General features: G+C 49.2%; 7 protein-coding genes across 7 annotated transcripts, besides 2 other annotated features; 4 read left to right on the top strand and 3 right to left on the bottom strand.

Moving 5' to 3' along the window:
- Positions 1 to 1,819: 1,819 nt before the first annotated feature.
- Positions 1,820 to 2,365, bottom strand: NAT4 (N-terminal L-serine N(alpha)-acetyltransferase NatD; the record flags this gene model as incomplete). The annotated part of the gene is made up of 1 exon (XM_076687922.1): positions 1,820 to 2,365. One exon carries the CDS (start codon positions 2,363 to 2,365, stop codon positions 1,820 to 1,822), a length of 546 nt encoding a protein of 181 aa, XP_076537851.1.
- Positions 2,366 to 4,093: 1,728 nt separating this feature from the next.
- Positions 4,094 to 5,092, top strand: TRVA0_090S00232 (C2H2-type zinc finger protein; the record flags this gene model as incomplete). The annotated part of the gene is made up of 1 exon (XM_076687921.1): positions 4,094 to 5,092. One exon carries the CDS (start codon positions 4,094 to 4,096, stop codon positions 5,090 to 5,092), a length of 999 nt encoding a protein of 332 aa, XP_076537850.1.
- Positions 5,093 to 6,846: 1,754 nt separating this feature from the next.
- Positions 6,847 to 7,308, bottom strand: TRVA0_090S00210 (uncharacterized protein; the record flags this gene model as incomplete). The annotated part of the gene is made up of 1 exon (XM_076687920.1): positions 6,847 to 7,308. One exon carries the CDS (start codon positions 7,306 to 7,308, stop codon positions 6,847 to 6,849), a length of 462 nt encoding a protein of 153 aa, XP_076537849.1.
- Positions 7,309 to 8,090: 782 nt separating this feature from the next.
- Positions 8,091 to 10,028, top strand: NOG1 (putative GTPase NOG1; the record flags this gene model as incomplete). The annotated part of the gene is made up of 1 exon (XM_076687919.1): positions 8,091 to 10,028. The coding sequence occupies one exon, from the start codon at positions 8,091 to 8,093 to the stop codon at positions 10,026 to 10,028; it is 1,938 nt and encodes a 645-aa protein (XP_076537848.1).
- Positions 10,029 to 10,528: 500 nt separating this feature from the next.
- TAF7 (TATA-binding protein-associated factor TAF7) lies at positions 10,529 to 11,887 on the bottom strand (the record flags this gene model as incomplete). The annotated part of the gene is made up of 1 exon (XM_076687918.1): positions 10,529 to 11,887. The coding sequence occupies one exon, from the start codon at positions 11,885 to 11,887 to the stop codon at positions 10,529 to 10,531; it is 1,359 nt and encodes a 452-aa protein (XP_076537847.1).
- A 970-nt stretch (positions 11,888 to 12,857) lies between these two features.
- MTF1 (RNA polymerase specificity factor) lies at positions 12,858 to 13,889 on the top strand (the record flags this gene model as incomplete). The annotated part of the gene is made up of 1 exon (XM_076687917.1): positions 12,858 to 13,889. The coding sequence occupies one exon, from the start codon at positions 12,858 to 12,860 to the stop codon at positions 13,887 to 13,889; it is 1,032 nt and encodes a 343-aa protein (XP_076537846.1).
- Positions 13,890 to 15,240: 1,351 nt separating this feature from the next.
- On the top strand, positions 15,241 to 17,361 carry TRVA0_090S00122 (Zn(II)2Cys6 transcription factor; the record flags this gene model as incomplete). The annotated part of the gene is made up of 1 exon (XM_076687916.1): positions 15,241 to 17,361. One exon carries the CDS (start codon positions 15,241 to 15,243, stop codon positions 17,359 to 17,361), a length of 2,121 nt encoding a protein of 706 aa, XP_076537845.1.
- Positions 17,362 to 18,023: 662 nt separating this feature from the next.
- Positions 18,024 to 18,684: a mobile genetic element.
- Positions 18,024 to 18,684, top strand: an mRNA.
- Positions 18,685 to 19,102: the final 418 nt, after the last annotated feature.

Genomic DNA, 19,102 nt, shown 5'->3' with positions numbered 1-19,102 from the left:
AGTCGCTTTGCGTTGCTGTTCCGGCTAGACCCAGAGACATAGACCGTAATGTCGTCGATATACCCCACAACCTTCGCACCTGTCCGTCTAATGACATCATACAGAGTGCTCGTGTAAATGAGAAATAACAACGGCGAGATCGGAGATCCCTGAGGAATGCCGGTGCTGATCGGCCTGGTATCCGTGCATTTTCTGTCGACGATTAAGCCTGCCCGTCGACCCTGCATAAAGTGGTAGACCCAGGACTGGGCCGCCTGTGGCACCTGCATATTCTCCAAGGTATCCAAAAGGGTATCTCGGTGAACATTATCAAATGCCCCTTTAATGTCAATGGCCATGACAGACGTGACAAAATGTCTCTTCCTTCCCAAGTTGCGCTCGATGTCATTGACCAGGACTGTAACGGCATCGGGCGCAGAATAACCTTCTCGACCTCCAAACTGTTCGGGCGGCAAGTGCGGCTCGACCAAGTGGGAGAGCCTCTTTTGAATAACCTTCTCCAGCACTTTCCCCAGCGTATTGAGCAGAGTGGGGCCGAGTTCTTTATCGGCTAGATGCTAATGACACGAGGGAGTTGCCTTCTTCCAGAGCAAGAACATGTGGAAGACCAATGATGCACTGCTCCTGCAAAATGCCGGGAAAAGGATATGCGCCGCCACCCGAGTGGTAAGCCTGCTTTGGTCGTTACGCTTCTATTGCCGACTAATGGAATCAACAGCCTGCTCTTGATAAAATCGAATTGTATTTTTTTGTTATGAATGAAAGCATGGACTTAAATCAAGATTAATTATTACCGGTAATACAGTATGCTGACTACAAAGAGGGCAAATTGGTTGAGCTACTATATACACCATCAAGCCCAACTCAGTGATATCGCCACAGCGGACTAAAAATGCAATGATTCATTTTTTATCTTATTTGCAAACTCATTGACTTCATTTCGAGACTTTTTACTTTATTAGACACCAGTTTACTTAGATCAGTTTTTTTTTTGACCTAGGCTACGAACATTGTTTAGCCCGCTGCAACTGTGCTACCAAGTTAGGGATTTCTGTCCGGGAAGTTCGATGCCCTTGGACTTGTCGAATGACGAAGTATAGCTACGGAATTTGATCTTCCAGGCCTTTAGGGTTTAAGGATGCTACGACATGGGTGAAGGCTCGAGCCAAGCTGGAAAAAATCTTAACGAGATAATCTAGCATAGATATTTTAGCCCAGAAATATATATCTATTCGCAGCCATAGCGTCCAGGCGGTCACTTTATCAAACAAAGTCAAGTCGGCTTGCCTTGAAACAGCACGTTCAAACGGGCCCTATCAAAACGCACAAACACGTTGATCAAGGTCGTCTGCGTGCTTAAGGTTGCAGACGACTCAGGAGATCAAACAACGTAACGAACACCAGCCGTGCGAAACCCCCGATCTGCACACTCGAATCTGATAATCAACTCTCTTCCCTTTGTACTTGGGGGGGACCAGTCCCCCCAAACCCCCCTGGGGCTCCGCTCTGCGGAGATCTGGTCGTGACGGGGGGTTTGGGGGCAGAGCCCCCAACTACGGGAGCTCGAGGGCTGGCCCTCGAAGACGGCAGGGGGGAAGCGGCTCGTACGGCGTCATTGACGGCTATTCAAAAGGAACCGGCATGCCAAGGAAACACGTTGAAAAATACAGAGCGCGCCATTTACCAGCGGCCCACCTGCTTATTGGTGTGTATGTACCCGAATATGCAATCCCCTGTGTATCGCGTGGTGGTAAATATGTGTGGCTTAGCCGGCATAGGGGTTGCTGCTTTGAAAGGGCTTCTGCCCCTGAGTATCACATTATGCATCAACAAGTTTGGCGGGTGGAGAACGCAATTCCATTTCGTACCACCCCGTAATATGCTTGGCTCTGCTGCTGGCATCAGCTTCGAATTCGGAGATTACGTGGAAGCCGTGGTGTTTGTAGAACGCGATTGCGGCTGCGTTCATGCGGAAAACCGTTAGCACGAGATGGTTGTGGGTTGACATTTGCTTTATCTGATGGAGGAGCGCCGATCCCAGGCGATGACCATGGTAGGCCTTATCTACATGTAGTTCGTACAGGTAGGTTACCGGGAACTCCTTCCTGTCATCGTCTTCATATGAGAATTCTGTTGACAGCATGAATGATGCAAAAGCAATTACCTTGCTAGCATCGGTGGTTGTTATGAGGTACGACATGTTGGGTTGGCTCATTTCGGCTTTCTTTTCACGGGCGTTCCAGCCCATGCCGCTAGCCTCGTAGCAGGGTTTTATCCGGCGCACCAGTTTGTAGCATTGATCGAACAGGTCTTCAGGGATTGTATCTGAGGTATAATATTTGGCATTCGCAACAACACCTGTCATTTTGCAATGACTTTGGAGAATTATTACGATCGCGACAGGGGTATTCGGGGGTTGGTAAAAAGTTCTCTTTATAATACGGTTTCCGCTAATGTATTACCAAAGTACATTGTACCATATGAATACGACCCTCTCAAACCACTGGAAGCTTTAGTGAAACCACTGGAAGCTTTAATACTCCGATTCCGAACAGTTATTCTACCGCAAGTGAACCGCTTGCGCATGCAAAATTGGTATGTACCGAGCTGTATGCATAGCGATACATACCCTGGACGCGTGCGCAAGCAAAGCGGTAAATAGCCGTCACAAAAAAAGGGGGGAGGTTACAGCCAAAACGCTACCAAGCTATCTACCTGCCTATCTAGAGGAGGAAGAGAGACAACTTTTGATGTAGCCTATCTAGAGGACAACTTCGATGTAGCATCTATCGAGTACCAAAAAAATAAATGTATTGAATTGTCAGGAAGATTTACATTAGATACCATTTAATTCCGGTATATCAGTACCATCCAAAGAGGAGACTTCTCACATGCTTTTTCCGTCCCCCGATAGGTGTATATTACCCTTACGTACATATCTATGTAGAGCACAGGAATTTGCATTGCATATTACCGCGGGGCTGGATATCGCAATTGACTGTATGCACATGAGCTGTTGGTACATCTTTCCGGCAAGAGAACGGGTACCATGCTTCTGCCATTTCGTATGGCTATAGAGTTGTAACGTAGTACGTGTACAAAAATATTACCAAAAAAGCAAAAAAGCAAAAGGGTCCTATTAGCCATTTGACATTATTGGGCAGTTAGCTTTTAAACAAAAATATCGATATACAAACGCCAAAAAAAAGTCGCTTGTTATATAAATAAATGATTAGCAGCCGTTGAGAAGTGGTTTCTCTCATCTTACGAAGGATCTCTGTCGGCTCTCCTGACGATTACAACCGCCTACATACATCAACAGCCTTATGTCGTGTGTAGCAGAGTTGCTGCCGCCCTGCTCTGCAGTAGCGAGAGAAAAGCGCATTTTCACCGCATCAGGAAGGACGTCAATTTTGGGAAGTGGCCGCGTGCCTGAATAATAATTTTGAAAGGCCGGGGCCCGGTGTTTGTCGCGCGCACCTACCACCACGAGAGATAGAAAACGTCATAGCAGTCGCTCGCTCGCGCTCGCGCCACATTTATCCCCGCTTGCGGAGATAAAAGTAAGTGAGACACTGGCTGGTGGCTGGTTTCTTTTTTTGGGGGTTAGGCAAAAGAAAACATGCCAGCCAGGAGAGGAGGCGAGATACTTAGGGTAAGGCAGACTGCTCCAACCCATGTGGTTTATATAAATGATAACCGTCGCCGCAGGCTCTGTCTTTCCTATTTATCGAATAACTGGGTTGGAAGTAGCGACATTTATAAGTGATGGGTCTGCTACTTTGAAATATTTGGAATCGTTCGTTATATTTTGAAAAGGGTTTTTTTTTTTGTTTATTCTTTTTTTTTAAAGGGCTGACCGTTGAACTTTAAAATTTTAAATTCAACAGCCTGACCCAAATCTTAAATCTCGACAATCAGCGAATACGAATTTTTTTTTATTTTAATATTTTTGGGGCAATTCTTCGATTTTAAATGGCAATCTTGGTTGTATAGGTTTAAAAAAACAAGAATCGAATAAGTCATCCAATTTACACCCCCCGAAATCGATTTTAACGATAAGTGTTGCAAAACGACAAAACCAGAAGAGAAAATGATCGCGCTTCAAGATATGCCAAAATCCGTTTATGAAGAGGACAAGAAGCCAGTGGCCCAGCCACACCATCCTCAAACTCAGCAGGGTCAGCCGCCGGTAATTAATCACCATCACCAGGCTCCACAGAACGTTACCTTGCCGTTGCCCTCGCTCACACAACCTTCGCCTAACTTCTACAGCGAAGGCAACTACTACTACCCTACCCGATCCTACAGCGATGTGTCCACGACCGATATCGACTCCCTTAATGTCAGCAACGCCAATAATAATAATACTAACATGACCCCAGCTACGACCGCTACTAACTCAGGGGCCCCAACGTCGACAATGGCATCCCAGCTGCCTCAGCCCCAGCAACCATCGCCCAACGTATCGGCTTCACGACGATCCTACTCTCAATCATACATGCCTGCCCAGTCAATGAATTACAACCCCAGAATGAGCCTGCCTATCCTCAGCGACGATCAGTATCAGCCGCACCATCAAATGCATCCCCAGTCGCAGCAGCCGCAACAGCAACAGCAGATGATGCCTAATCTGCCGTCGGTTCTTCCTCAGCCAGGCGGGTATTCCAGTTATGGGTCGGACATGTCGCTTCCACCACCAACATCACAGTATGTCGGGGCTGGCACCCTGCCACCTCCTCCTCCACACATGATGCCTACGACCGGTGCGCCTGTATACCAGATGCCTCCGCCTCCCGCGCCATCATATCAGACTCAGCAGCCCCAACAGCCCCAGCAGGGCCAGGTTACCCAGGGCCCACCCTCACACCTTATGACGACGTTCAATTCCAAGTTGTCGCTGAGATCGATGAAGAAACACGTCTGTTCGGAGTGTGGTAAGCGATTCACGCGCCCGTCCTCGCTTCAGACTCATATGTACTCGCACACTGGTGAGAAGCCGTTTAAATGCGACTTTGAGGGGTGTGGCAGGAACTTTTCGGTGGTGAGCAATCTCAGGAGGCACAAGAAGATCCACGGAGTGTACAACTAACTTCGTTATTTGGTTTTAATCGTTTCTTATTGTTTTGAGTTCTATTTATTAACGAATGAAATGACTTCTAACGAATCACGTTGTAATGTAAAAGGAGCTATCGAATTCTAATATTCCTGTAGGAAATGACATGTTTAACGAATTATAATTGTTTTATATTTATAGAGCTGTCAAATGAGTGAACTACAGCTTCTGTACTCTCACGTTCTTTGCAGAACTACCAAACCCAGTAATCTAATGCTGATGTTCTTTGCAGAATTACCAAATAGTATTCAGTAATCTTACGTTCATGTTCTTTGCAGAATTACCAAATTGTATTCAGTATTCTAATGCTCATGTCCTTTGCAGAACTACCAGGGGTACAGTGTACCAAATCAGTCAACTAATCTAATACCGTATTCATATAGAACAAATGATGTAATGAATTATGGTACCGTCCAATTCCGTACCTATTTACGGCAGTAAATCGATCGAACCCAAAAAACTATTTCGTAAAGGACTAGACCATACAACTATAATTGGCGGAGATATAGGCTATATATCGCCGCACGCGGCTGGATCAACCGCCAATCCCCCAGATCGGCGCCCCGGTGTGTATGATCGCGAGGGAGGTTGACAACACAAGGACTCCCCCTGTAACACACCGTTTCGCCGTGGAGAGCGTATACCAAACGCCTTGCAGAACATCAGCAGCAGTAACTTTTGACTCACTAAGAACAGCCACGTACGTAATGCGTTATAGCTCTTTGATCCAGGTGTATATGGAGAACAGCATAGCCGGGCAAAAAGGCCTGTCGTCAAGTGTTCCTGATCGACTAAGACAACCTGTCTTATGCAGCGGATGCAAGTGACGTTATCCCTGGATCGTACGGCACTCCCGTATACAATCTTGCGTGTGAGGGGGGGAAGTGAAGGGTATGATTACATGGAGAGGGTTTTAGCTGCATTCTTGATTGCTAATCAGTGCAGCTCCACGAACCCTCGACTCTAGATGTTCTGCAATGCACAAGGAGGGTACTCGATCAGCAGGCACTCGACAGTGCAGCGGCAAGGCATACAGCTGTAACACAGAGGCCCTTGCTTTCCTCCCCCTGCTCACCTTTACGTGTTTATAGCTTCTTCGCCTATCTTCGATTACCGGCCCAGGACGGCTGGTTTAGGGCAAATTACGAGTCCTTACCCATTTGTTTCAATAGTGTCTAATAGATGGCATGGGGTGTGAGACCTGCAGTGGCCAACGCGAGCGAACTGGGTAGCCCGGCAAAAGCAACGGGACCACGGTATCGCGGCGGGGGTCCTGGTAGCCCTAGTTTTTCCCGAATCGGTCAAGTGTCCCCCCCTCCCTGTCCCCTCACGGTCCACCCCCTCTCGCATTTTCAAAGCCGTCGGGTCCTGGACATGTCCCAGAGGACTCTTCCATTGTGGGCGCGCTCTATCAGCATCGCCAATCCTCTTTCTACTGTATTGTCGCTGTAGTTCGGCGGGTGTCCATCACTCAGTAAATCCATCGTCGTTCGCTTAGCCCTGTCGCATATCAAACATGAGATAGGTGCATCTGATCGATCTGTGCATCCCAAAGGCTAAATATATGTCCCTCCCGCTTCGCGGAGCCCCCAGAGGGGACATGTCCCCTCAGTTACCATATGAACGTACTATTATATTAATACTGTATTGGGCCTACGTAATGGTGTTAGTGTACTGGGGGGACCAGTCCCCCCAAACCCCCCTTGGGGCTCCGCTCCGCAGAGAGAGGGCTAGATGGCGGAATATGCGGGTAGGGGCTCTTCGTAACTGAGGTCGCTGAACTTGTCTGCAAAGTCGAAAGCCCCACCCTCATTGAAGACAAGCTTCAAATTCCACACCTCATTCCCGGGCTCCAGCCCACCATCACTTGTAGGGCGGACTTTGGCTCTCCACCCGTTGGGGCCAAACCACGGGGTCTCCACCTTGGCCTCAAACATTCTCTGGCGGTCTCCGCTGAAGCTCAAAAACTCCTTATCCCCCTTGCCAATTACCCGGTACGTTACCGGCTCGTCGGGCAGGTAAACGACCCGCTGTCTGCTCAGGTACACCCTACCGCTTCCGACAGATATTCTGCCTCCTCTTGTCTCTCCAGGCTCTAAAATCAGTCCCACCCGCTTATGTGTGATCTCGAACTTCTCATGGGGCAGCTCTACAGGCGTGCCTGATTCTACCATGGCCCAGTTGACGCTCATGTTTACATAATGTAGGTGAAATGAATACATTGGGACATATTATATATCCCACCCACACGGCTCGTTATGTACTTGGGGGGACCAGTCCCCCCAAACCCCCCTGGCGCTCCGCTTCGCGGAGGTTATTGCTGAGATTAATGGGAACCCTCTCCGCGCAGCGGAGCCACGGGGGGTCTGGGGGGCTGGCCCCCCAGGTACACAACACTCGGCCAGTTATAAGCCGCACAGCGCCGCATGCGGTAGTCACGGCTCGTTATGTACTTGGGGGGACCAGTCCCCCCAAACCCCCCTGGGGCTCCGCTTCGCGGAGGTTATTGCTGAGATTCATGGGAACCCTCTCCGCGCGGCGGAGCCACGGGGGGTCTGGGGGGCTGGCCCCCCAGGTACAGGAAACTCGGCCAGTTACAAGCCGCACAGCGCCGCACGCAGTGTAGTTCAGGTGACAAACAGCGATAAGGTCTATATAAAGGGGTCTCTTTTTTCCTCCCCCTAGTTTTAGATGCCCGGACGATTGTTCCCACTGTGCATTTGTAGTAATTGTCGTAAAATAGTACTGCGTAGATACATCTACAATATTGTATAGCAGTAGATATCGTAGTAGTAACAGTGTAGTAGAGAGATGGCGGCGGCGGGCTGTGTTGGGTATAACGCAGAACGATAGGTATATCACAGCATGCGGCTGTAGCGATCATGAAATTTTCAAATTTTTTTTTTTGCAGGCCTTTCCTCTGATTAAGCTGGAGCCCACTTTCCCTCTGGTATAATTGAAAATTTAGTGGACGATGCAGCTTACCTGGAAAGATATTCCTGTGATCCCGAACCATGGGGAGTTCCTCGATGTGGTGCTCAACCGGACCCAGCGAAAAACCCCAACCGTGATCCGACCTGGGTTCAAGATTACGCGAATCAGAGCGTTCTACATGCGTAAGGTCAAGTTCACGGCGGAAGGGTTCGCCGAGAAGCTGGATTCCATAGTCGACAGCTTCCCGAAGATCAACGAGATCCACCCCTTCCACCGAGACTTGCTCGACACCCTGTATGAGAAGAACCACTACAAGATGTCTCTGGCAGCCCTGTCCCGGGCCAAGGGCCTTATCGAGCAGGTATCACGAGACTACGTGCGACTGCTCAAGTTCGGCCAGAGTCTGTACCAGTGCAAGCAGCTTAAGCGGGCTGCTCTCGGTCGAATGGCTACCATCACCAAGCGGCTCAAGGACCCGCTCCAGTATCTCGAGAACGTGCGACAGCACTTGGGCCGACTTCCATCCATCGACCCAAATACTCGAACCCTGCTCATTTGCGGCTACCCGAATGTCGGTAAGTCCTCGTTCCTGCGGACCATCACGCGAGCCGATGTCGAAGTCCAGCCGTACGCTTTCACCACTAAGTCGCTCTACGTTGGTCACTTTGACTACAAGTACCTGCGGTTCCAGGCCATTGACACCCCAGGTATTCTCGACCGACCGGTCGAAGAGATGAACCAGATTGAGATGCAGTCCATCTACGCCATTGCCCACGTGCGATCGTGCGTCCTGTACTTCATGGATCTCAGTGAGCAGTGTGGCTTCTCCGTCGAGGACCAGGTTAAGCTGTTCCACTCGATCAAGCCGCTGTTCGCCGGTAAGCCAGTTATGGTTGTTATCAACAAGATTGACGTTATGCGACCGGCCGACCTGCCAGAGGCCCGACAGGAGCTTCTGCGGTCGCTGGTCAGCGAGTCTGACGAGATCCAGGTCGAGGTGCTCGAGACTTCGTGCGTTACTGAGGACGGTGTCATGCAGGTGCGAAATCGGGCCTGCGACAAGCTGCTGACTGCTCGAATCCAGCAGAAGACCAAGTCTACGACTCGAATGAACTCCATCCTCAACAGGATCAACGTTGCGCGGCCAGTGCCCCGAGATGACATCCAGCGTACTCCATTCATTCCTGACAGCATTCAGAACCGACCCAAGTACGACCCTAACGATCCTAACCGGCCACGACTGCAGAAGGACATTGAGCAGGAGTACGCTCTCAACCTCGAGGTCTACGAGCCAGACTACCAGGATGCTTACCTGCTTGCCAACGAGGAGTGGAAGCAGGACAAAATGCCCGAGTTCATGGATGGTCGAAACGTTTACGACTTCATTGACCCTGATATTGGCGCCAAGCTGAAGGCCCTCGAGGAGGAAGAGGACCGCCTTGCCGCCCAGGGCTTCTACGACAGTGACGATGAGGAAATGGGTGATGAGGACTTGGAGATTGCCGAGAAGGCCGCCTGGATCCGAAACAAGCAGAAGGAGATGATGAACGCTGCGCGAAGCAAGCGAACCATCAAGAACAAGCCGGTCATTCCCCGGAAGCTCAAGAAGCGGTCTGTTGGCGAGATGGAGTCGCATTTGGAGGATATTGGTATCGAGAACAGTGGCCTTGGCGAGCGGGCTCGATCCATGACGCGTGGCCGAGAGGGCGCGGGTGATGCTTCTGGTGCTGACGTGGTTATGGACCAGATTGACACCAAGCGAGATGCATCGAAGATGGCCCGACGAGACCAGTCCAACCGACGGCTCGCCGGTGTTGACGTTACCCGAAGATCTAAGGCCGAGCGACTGGCCAAGCTCGACCAGCGAGAGCGAAACCGAGCCGCTAGAGCCGGTGAAGCCGATAGACATACTACTGCATCTCTTCCAAAGCATTTGCTCGCCGGTAAGCGAGGCATTGGCAAGACCCAGAGACGATAAACTTAAAAAAAGAATATATATACGATTGGTTGCTAATATGTACTTACACGTTTAATGAATTGGATTTCTAGAATACGCTTTCATTGGAACAATCAGCGTACCGGGGCTTTGCGAATGAGTCTTAACGTAAATTGGGGGGACCAGTCCCCCCAAACCCCCCTGGGGCTCCGCTCCGCGGAGGTATTGCTGAGATTTCATGGGACTAACTCTTGGAGCCCTCTCCGCGCAGCGGAGCCACGGGGGGTCTGGGGGGCTGGCCCCCCAGGTTCAATCGAAGCAGCGCAGATTGGGGTTCCGCTGACACGGAGAATCATGGCCTACTGAACTACAGAGAGTATCCTCCGCGAAGCGGAGCCACGGGAGCTCGAGGGCTTGCCCTCGAATATAATACAATAGTAGTACTATTCTTGATTAAAAGTCCGTTGCCTAAGGCGAAGGAGGACTAATCGAAGTTGACTGACCATATATCATTGAGTATCTATGGTGCCATAATAAATATCTTAAAAGAGTGATTCGACATCGTCATCGTCGTCGAAATCGTCATCATCGTCCTCATTATTTTCGTTAGCAACCGCAGACAGCTCATTATGCATCTTTTTCTCGTCTTCCAACTTCTTCATCTTCTCATCAGCCAATCGCAGCTGCCTCTTCTTCATCTCCAGATCGGCCTTCAGCTTAGTAACCACATCCTTGAGTCGGCCCTTCATAATCGGATTGGCAGCCTTCTCAGCCTCAGACTCCTTGAGCGCAATAGTAGCCTCCAGCTCTTTAATCTCCTCTCGCACCAACTGTGAGCTTGTCTGTGCCGCACGCGATTCTTCGTCCTCTTCCTCTTCCTCGTCTTCATCCTCATCTTCGTCATCATCTTCATCTTCATCCTCGTCCTCATCTTCATCTTCATCCTCGTCTTCATCTTCGTCTTCCGCCTTATCTTCGCTTCCCAGAACTCGCTCCAACTCGAGATCGAGCTGGTGGTCCACGTCATCCTCCTCTTCATCCTCTTCCGTCATTGGAGTGCCTACAGCCGGAGACATTGCGTTCTGGCCAAGCATATCATACGGAGTATGCGCATCAGATTCGGACGGCGTAGCTGCCGAAGACGGTGGAGCCAAAGAGTATGTTCTCTGCTGCTCTTGCGCTATCTGGGCGGGCGTTAATAACTCATACTGCGTGCTTTCAGCCTCTTCATCTAGCCGGAACAGCTCATCGACCTTGGCCTCCACTGTCTCAATGACTTTGTTTGAAATTCGTTTACGGAATCGCCTCTTTCGCGCCTGGTGCAGTGGAGGAGTCAGCCCATGCGGGTACTGCTGTGGCATAGATTTTATCGATTCGAGCTCAAACACTTCATCCTCGTATTCAATCGGTTCTGTCACCAGCAGCATTTGACATACATCAGCCGCTTTGTACATGTTCTTGCGATCAAACGACTTTTGCGCCTCTGTGACTGTCGGCAGATCGACGAGTACCGCCGCGAAAAGCTGCCCATGGATCGAGACAACGGCCTTTCGGCTGTCCTTGAACTTGATATTAACCCCTGAAAGGTCCCCAGCGGCTCCCTGCTCGACAGCTGCCCGCAGGTAGTCGAGATGTTCACCTGGCACCATTCTTAGAATAATGGCTTCTTCGATCATAGGGTCCTCTTCGCGATCTGGCGCTTCAGAGTCATATCCGTCTCCGGGTTGTCTGCCTGCCTTGACTCGAATCCGTGGCACTTTCTTCACGTCCTTCTTGAGCTTGAGGCTGAACTTGGGCAACTTTTTCGTTGGACCTTTATCTGTCGCATCCTGGGAACGCGTTTTTCGCTTGCCTCCACCACCTGAGGATGGCTCCTCTGCTTTCAGCTTGAGCTTGATCATTCGTTTGACCTGTTGCCACTATAAATGGTTGGCTACTGAGATATCAAAGGTTGGATTACCTGGTATATTGTGATTTTGTGTGGTCGTTTTGATTTTTGTCGTGAAGGATTGCGAAGTGTGGGAAGTTTTAGGCGCGGTTCTCCCAACAGCTTGTAACGGCTGTTGTTGCTGTAGTGAGCGTTCGTCACAGGATTTGTCTCCGTTGGGACAGCTTGTGACAGTAATTTTCTAAGCCGACTGGAATATTTAGTAACAGCGTAACAAAATTGCTTTGTAACAAATCACATTCAAGTCATTCAAATTGCGGGAAGTAGACCTAATGTAGCATTTATTGTATACAATATGCCAGGGTCTGGACTAAAAGTCTCGTGTGCTTCGGATTGTATATGGCCTTACCAGGACTGGTTCTGTACGAATTAGAAAGAAGGTTTCCCTTCACACATATTCGTTAGAACCCAATGAATTGATGTAGTGTTTCTAGCCTTTTGTTTGGATACATAACGTTTGGAATTTCAGTTCTTTTTGGTTTTTTGCTCTATTCTAGCGACTTCATTATATGTTTATTGAACATTTTCTATTCCCGTAACTACAAGTGTACCGTTCGTGCCTCAAAGTCCTCGGTACCGAAGAACCAGCAACTCTAACCCCCCTGTACCGTTGGCGATAAAGTTTTAACTGAACGAGACAAACGAGAGGAGAACTAACAAATATATGCTTTTATGAAATTATCTTGATAGATACGCGTAATATGACTGTTGATTTATGATAACGTTATATTATTTTGAGCAAACGGATGATGGCATTTGATAAGATTAGATCGGGGCCCGGCCCTGTCCCGCGCAGATCAAAAAATTTCATTTCACGCTAGCTTATCAGATTAGAATACCGTTCGGTCTACATAGATTCGTTTGCATAGACTTTCTTATTCAAATTACCACCTCCTTATATATAAGTACCAACTATATCCGCAATGTTGGTGCGAAACTGTGCCGGAGAGTGGATGGCCAAGCTAAAGACCTCCCACGGTCACAAGTTCCTAGCAAACTACGAAGCCGGGGTCGAGATAGTCAAAAAGCTCGCGCTTCCCGAGACGCACAAGTCCAACCTCACGGTTATTGAAGGATATGCTGGAAACGGCGTGTGGTCTGCTGCGCTGCACAACACGCTAAAACCAGCTAACCACGTCATACTCGAGCCCCACCTAAAGGCGTTTACGTTTCTCAAATCGCTCGAAAGTCCCGAAAATACCCTCAAAGTGCACTCGATAGATCCGTTTCGGTGGCAGCCTTACAATGATCTGGTCAGTGAAGGGGTGTATACTCCTGTCAAGCACCCGCGAACAGAGATCAACCCATTCCTATTGTTCACAGCGAACCTTTCTAACCTGCAGGGCGAGCAGCTTGCTGCCCAGTATCTCAATTGCATAACCAACATGTCATGGCTCCAGCAATACGGCAGAGTACGGATGCTGCTGTGGGTCCGGTCCGCTACTGCAGCAAAGTTCCTCTTTACGGCAGGAGAGCCGAACCGGTCGCGGATATCGATCCAGGCGGAATCTTCCGCCAATGTCAAACTTGTAGTGGGCGATTCGGCACAGGAGAATGGACTGGGATATGATGCCAAGCTGGCCAAGCCGTTGATCACCCTCGATAAGCTAGACTACTTTAGCAACAAGATCCCAGCACCAGTGCTCATCCAATTAGACCCACTGGAGAAGATGCCTGACTACTTGGATTCGTTTGAGTATGTTATCAAGATGCTCTGCGTGCTGCGGAATAAGCCGCTTGGTGATTCCTTGTCGACTTTGGGCGCAGGGGCCTATGACGACCTTGCGCCGCAGCTGCCGGCCGAGATGCTGGAAATGACGGTTCGAGATTTGACTCTTGATCAGCTCAAGCTTGTGGTTGAAAAGTTTGAGATGTGGCCATTCAAGCCAGAGATTTTGCATGATTTTTACTCCAGCGGCGAGAACAGCAACATCAACGGTGGATTTTACTTTTAGCACTTCTAGACTAATAATTCAATATTTTTGTACATAGCGAATTCTACTAATGATCGAGTACCTGGATACTGCATGATTTTTACTCCAGCGAACACTCCTGGGTTTAACACACCCAGTCCAAGACTTACGTATACTTGTATATAGATCATAGCGATTTCTGCTACTACTCTACGTAATACGGCCCATAGAAACTTTCAGAAGTATGCTTGGCATAGTAATAACCTTACCGGTCGTATCACGGTACAGTATGATTCCGGTATTACCGGTATCGGATATAGTCGTCAGGATTCAGTGCATGAATTAAGCATCTATATTACTTCGTACCCGTTGTTAATATGGATGAAACTCTTGAGGGAAAAAAAAATAGTAAACTCCTCTTCATGTTTTTTTTTTAGCTCTGGAGAATAATTTAGAGCCAAATGATAGCAACTGTGTACTAGTTTGATAGGTGTTAATACCTATGACACTGTGCCATCTTGGATCAACAGTCAGAAACAACAGTTCCACTACCGGTGTAGATCTCGGTCGACGTAACATTTTTCTAGAGAGCTAATCTAAACTCTATATCATCAACAATTGCAGCGAAAAGTTTGCCCAACTGTTGTATTCTACTACCTGACAAACCCTCCGCGGAGCGGAGCCACGGGGGTTTGGGGGCTGGCCCCCAAGTCAATTGAAGAGAGGGAGTAGTGCTATTAAACTGGGGGTGGGGGGTGTCAATAGTGCCAAAAAACCACCAATGAACATCCAAGTAATGGTGGGGATCTCCATCCGCGCCGAAAAATCCCGCCCCTCTCGCCCTTTTCAACGAATTCCAACTCCACTGGTTCTCACCTACGTCCAGTGCTATGTGCTATGTAGCATCCCCTCGGCTATACGGGTAGAAGAGTAACTGTGAGAACGCCGATTATAGCCGAAAGACTGACCCAACTATTCCGCCTACGATATAGCGTGTAAATGCTACAAAACAATGTAACATAACACTAGTGCTTGTATAGAGTATGTAATCAAGCCTAATGAGCTCCTGCATAATTCCAACGCCTCAAAAAATCAACATACCCCTCCGTCGCCACACAGTGGTGAGCGAATACAATATCGAATGTGGAGGTGTGAGCCGTGTGCTGAAATGTACATTCGGTGAAAAAAAAAGTGCGGAGAACATGTCTCACCCGCCCCAATAGCTTTAGGCATTTCTACCCGCGGGGTTGGAAATCCTCTCGCCATCGAGATACCTCCATCTCACATATCACTTAGACGATAACTTCTACGACAGCTGTTTCCCTTATCCTTCCTGGGGACCAGAGCATCTTTTGTTTTGAAAGTTTGAGTATTCGAGTTAGAGTAGTGGTTGATGTTCAAGCCTCCAATTCCGCGCCCCGAAAACGGCGCCAAAGCAGCCCCTAAGCCCCAGAATGGCGCAGCCAGCAAGAAGCGACTTGTCGTCGCGTGCGGAGGATGTCGTACCAAGAAGATCAAGTGCTCAGCAGACCGTCCGGCCTGCTCCAACTGCCTGAGACTCAACATCCCCTGCGAATACCCCATCGTGCGGAACCGGGGGTCCCGCTTCGGGTACCGAGAGATGATGAAGAAGCGCCTTGAAGCGCTCCAGAGATACGTCCAGTTCGATCCATCCGCCGTTACTCCCCCAAGACCGCTGACTGAACTGTCCGTCGACGACCTGTTCAAGCGTATGGAGCACGCGCCGCTGGAGAGTCCGAGCCGCACGGGGCGCGGCTCATCGCTGTTTGAAGACAGTCTCCCGCCAATGGAGATCCAGCTGCACCTCGCTGAGCTCTATTTCACCTATATCCACGGCCAGACTTACTTATTTTTGCACAGGCCGACCTTCATGGAGAAACTGCGCCAAGGAAGGGTCTCCTCGGCGCTCGTACTGGCGCTCTGCGGCTTATCGGCGAGATACTCACGCCATCCGCGGCTTACAGCTAACCAGACCAAGGCTGAAGCGTATAGCGCTGGCGAGCAGATCACTGATCGCGCTCGATCGGCTATCTTCCACGAGATATTCGACCAGACGCCAACCCTAGAGACCCTGCAGGCCCTCATCATGGTCATCCAGCACGACTTTTTCAAGTACCGTGGCGGTAAGACCATGATGTATATCTCTCTGGCGACGCGTCTGGCCGGGAACCTCGGGTTCAATCTGGACGTGTATCCGGCCGGGTCGACGTGGGTGGATCAGGAATGCCAACGACGAACGTGCTGGTCGCTGCTCGTGTTGGACAGACTGGCACACTCGTCTCCGGCGTGGACAATCCAGTTCCAGCGTGAGGACTACATTCACCTCCAGTTACCATGTCGTGGTTCTAACTACGAGAATGATATTCCGGTTACGACGCCTACTCTGGGCCAGCTTGAAGAGGCCCAGAGGAAGGGCGAGCCTCTCGCTTCGGCAGACGCCCTTGGAGTCAGCGCCTACTTAGTCCAGGCGGTAATGGTGTGGTGCGACATCAATAAGTATGTCATGACCCGCCAAGAGCTGCCTCCGTGGGACGCCACTACGCCATTTGCATCGCTTCGTCAACAGTTGGATCGCGTCCGGAGCAATCTGCCGCCGCGGTTCCAGTACTCCAAGGATAGACTGATAGAGCTCCATTCCGAAAACCATTTCGGGCAGTTCATCCACCTTCATGCTTTGTTTTACCTCAGTGACTGCATGCTTCACCGCTGCGTTACCCACTACAGCAGGATACGGGGCGCACCCCCAGAGTTCTTCTCCGAGGCAGCAAGAAGAGCTCTGGCCAGCGCCAATGACATGTCTACCATGGTTTCCGATATGCTCCACACCGACGATCAGTTCATTATTGCCCCGTTTGTCGCTTTCGCCATCTTCACCGTTTCCGGCATCCACATTGCAAACTCCTTCTCTGACGACGAGGAACTTGCGACCAAGGCTAAGCAGAATCTGGCGATGAATTTGAAAATCCTCGTCCCGCTGCGGGAGTACTGGTACTCCGTCGGGATGTGGTGCGATATCCTTAAGGATCGGTACACAAGGCGGTCGAGCCAACCGCATATAGAGGGGGAAGACACCTTGGTCGAGGATCCAGGGTCGCCTCCTTTGCCATATGTGCCGCAAGATTTGATCGCGTCGTCAGAGTCCGCTTCTTCCTCTTCGACCAATAACGAGTCTCCACATTTTACCACTGATGCGCCTTCGCAAGTCAAAAATGAAGCTGTGGAGGATAACTTGGAGAAAACGTGGGAGATTGCTCTGAATAAGCCCATTGTTGACGCTATCAATAATGTATTGCCCTATAGCCGCGGGGTCAGCAAAAATACCAACGCGCCAAAGTCTAAGGCCCCGTCTGCAGCACCGACAGCTCCTGCATCGCCGTCTCAATTTGCAGATATCTTTCTGGGCTCAACTCTTCCGGCTGAGTCTCAGTTCGACGGTATCTTCGACCAGATGACGACTGATTGGTATACGGATTTGCAGAAGCTGATGGGGTGATGAATTTACTATTCCCTTTTTTCCATTGTACGATTATTTTTTTATTTATGCTATGATTCTTATGATGCAAATACAATTATATTTTATTCTTGAATTTACTTAATAACTCTATGCTGTTCCTGTTACCGCTGGGGGAAGGGGACTGGTGGTAACATCGTAACAAACTGTTACAAATTGTCCAGTTACACATTGTACTATTTTGTTACAACTCGTTACAAACTCCCAGTTACAGATGGGTTTTACTGGGGCCAACCCCCCCTCCCCCCCTTCCCCCCACTTCGCGGAGGGCATTACGAATATGCTTTAGTTTTAAAGGGTCATCTACCGACGATAATATTGCATTCCATATATGATCTCAAATTGTTTTTCAAATTTTCAACAGGCTCCACCCAATAGTCACCAAAGGCATTTTATTTACCGGAGAAAGACTTAATGCTAATAATTTGTTGGTCCGTGGCAATGAAGAGGGGGGGACTGGTTGAATATCTTAATCACAATCTTTTCTGTCCAACGTTTGTTTCTATTGACAATATTCCGGTCCATTTGCTTTGAAAAAATCAATAAACGTTCATCGAGGTATTTAACATTGATACTAGCGTCAGTAATACATGAAGACACTCTCTAAAGAGACTATTAAGGATTAAATAACATTACTTGTGTCCCGCGGTACGCCAGTGATAGCTCTGCAGAATGAAGCAGGCATTCCACCCTTCGAATTACGGCAACACGAGGTGTGGAAATACGCTGCACTACGACTAAAAGGAAAGCTAAACCCCGCGAACCCCCTGGGTGGAAGCCTCCAGAAGCTTACGACAATCGGAGCAGGTTTGGGCAAGACGGTGGAATGGATGGAGATTACCATTGGGGAGGAGAAATTCAGGTATTGGCGCAAGCGCCCTCCATGGAAGAAGCCCCAAACTCAAAAGCGCGGAACGCTTTAGGAAGAAGAACAACGAACTGCGAAGAACCATCCGGGAGGAGCTGGTCACTGAGTGGGAGGCTGCTTTTAGCAGCAATGAAGCGGGTAAACACTACCGTGAGGTAGGTTGCACGTTTTATCCCACTAAGAAGGCCAACCCTCTCTCGCATTTTATGAAAGCAGGCTCCCGTCACACACTCAGTATGGCCGTGCAGTTGAGAACAGGATTTGGGGAGTTTGGCGTATACTTTTATAAAGTCAACAACAACACACAGAGCTTGGAATGCTCGTGTGGGGAACTTGAAACGGTCGAACATATCCTGTTGCAGTGCGCTGACTACGAGGACCAGCGTGCGAAGTATTTCAATTCCTTGCCAGATCTCAGTCTTTATAGCGCTGGCTGATTTCTGGGACTCCATACGGCGACAATCTCATTAGATGGATTCCCACAATTGGGTGGCTGGCACAGGTCTTTTCCCCGGTATTTTGCGGGAGCGGTATCATCGAAGATGTTCCACCTGTTCTTGCTCTAGAAAAAAGGGTTTTCCCTCATGCCATTAGCGCCTCGGCGCTGAGGAAATCGGCCCCATCTACCAAAGGTTTTGATTTTCATTGATTTGTTATAATATGTTGAAATGTCTGCTTAGCGGACAAATATGTTGACGTACTATGTACTATATAAGCCTAACTTGGTAATAATAATAATAATAATATATCTTGATTATAGTCTGAGCTAACGCTAAGGAAGACTGTGTCTAAACATTGGGCTTCAACAGCCGGCTCAATATAAAAATTAACATAAATCAATGGCAGAACATTAAG

The sequence above is a fragment of the Trichomonascus vanleenenianus genome (genome assembly GCF_965637985.1).
Source record: "Trichomonascus vanleenenianus strain CLIB 3782 genome assembly, contig: TRVA0_090S, whole genome shotgun sequence".
Classification (NCBI taxonomy): domain Eukaryota; kingdom Fungi; phylum Ascomycota; class Dipodascomycetes; order Dipodascales; family Trichomonascaceae; genus Blastobotrys; species Blastobotrys vanleenenianus.
Note: the sequence above shows the minus strand (reverse complement) of the source record. Positions and strands in the feature narration are given on the sequence as shown.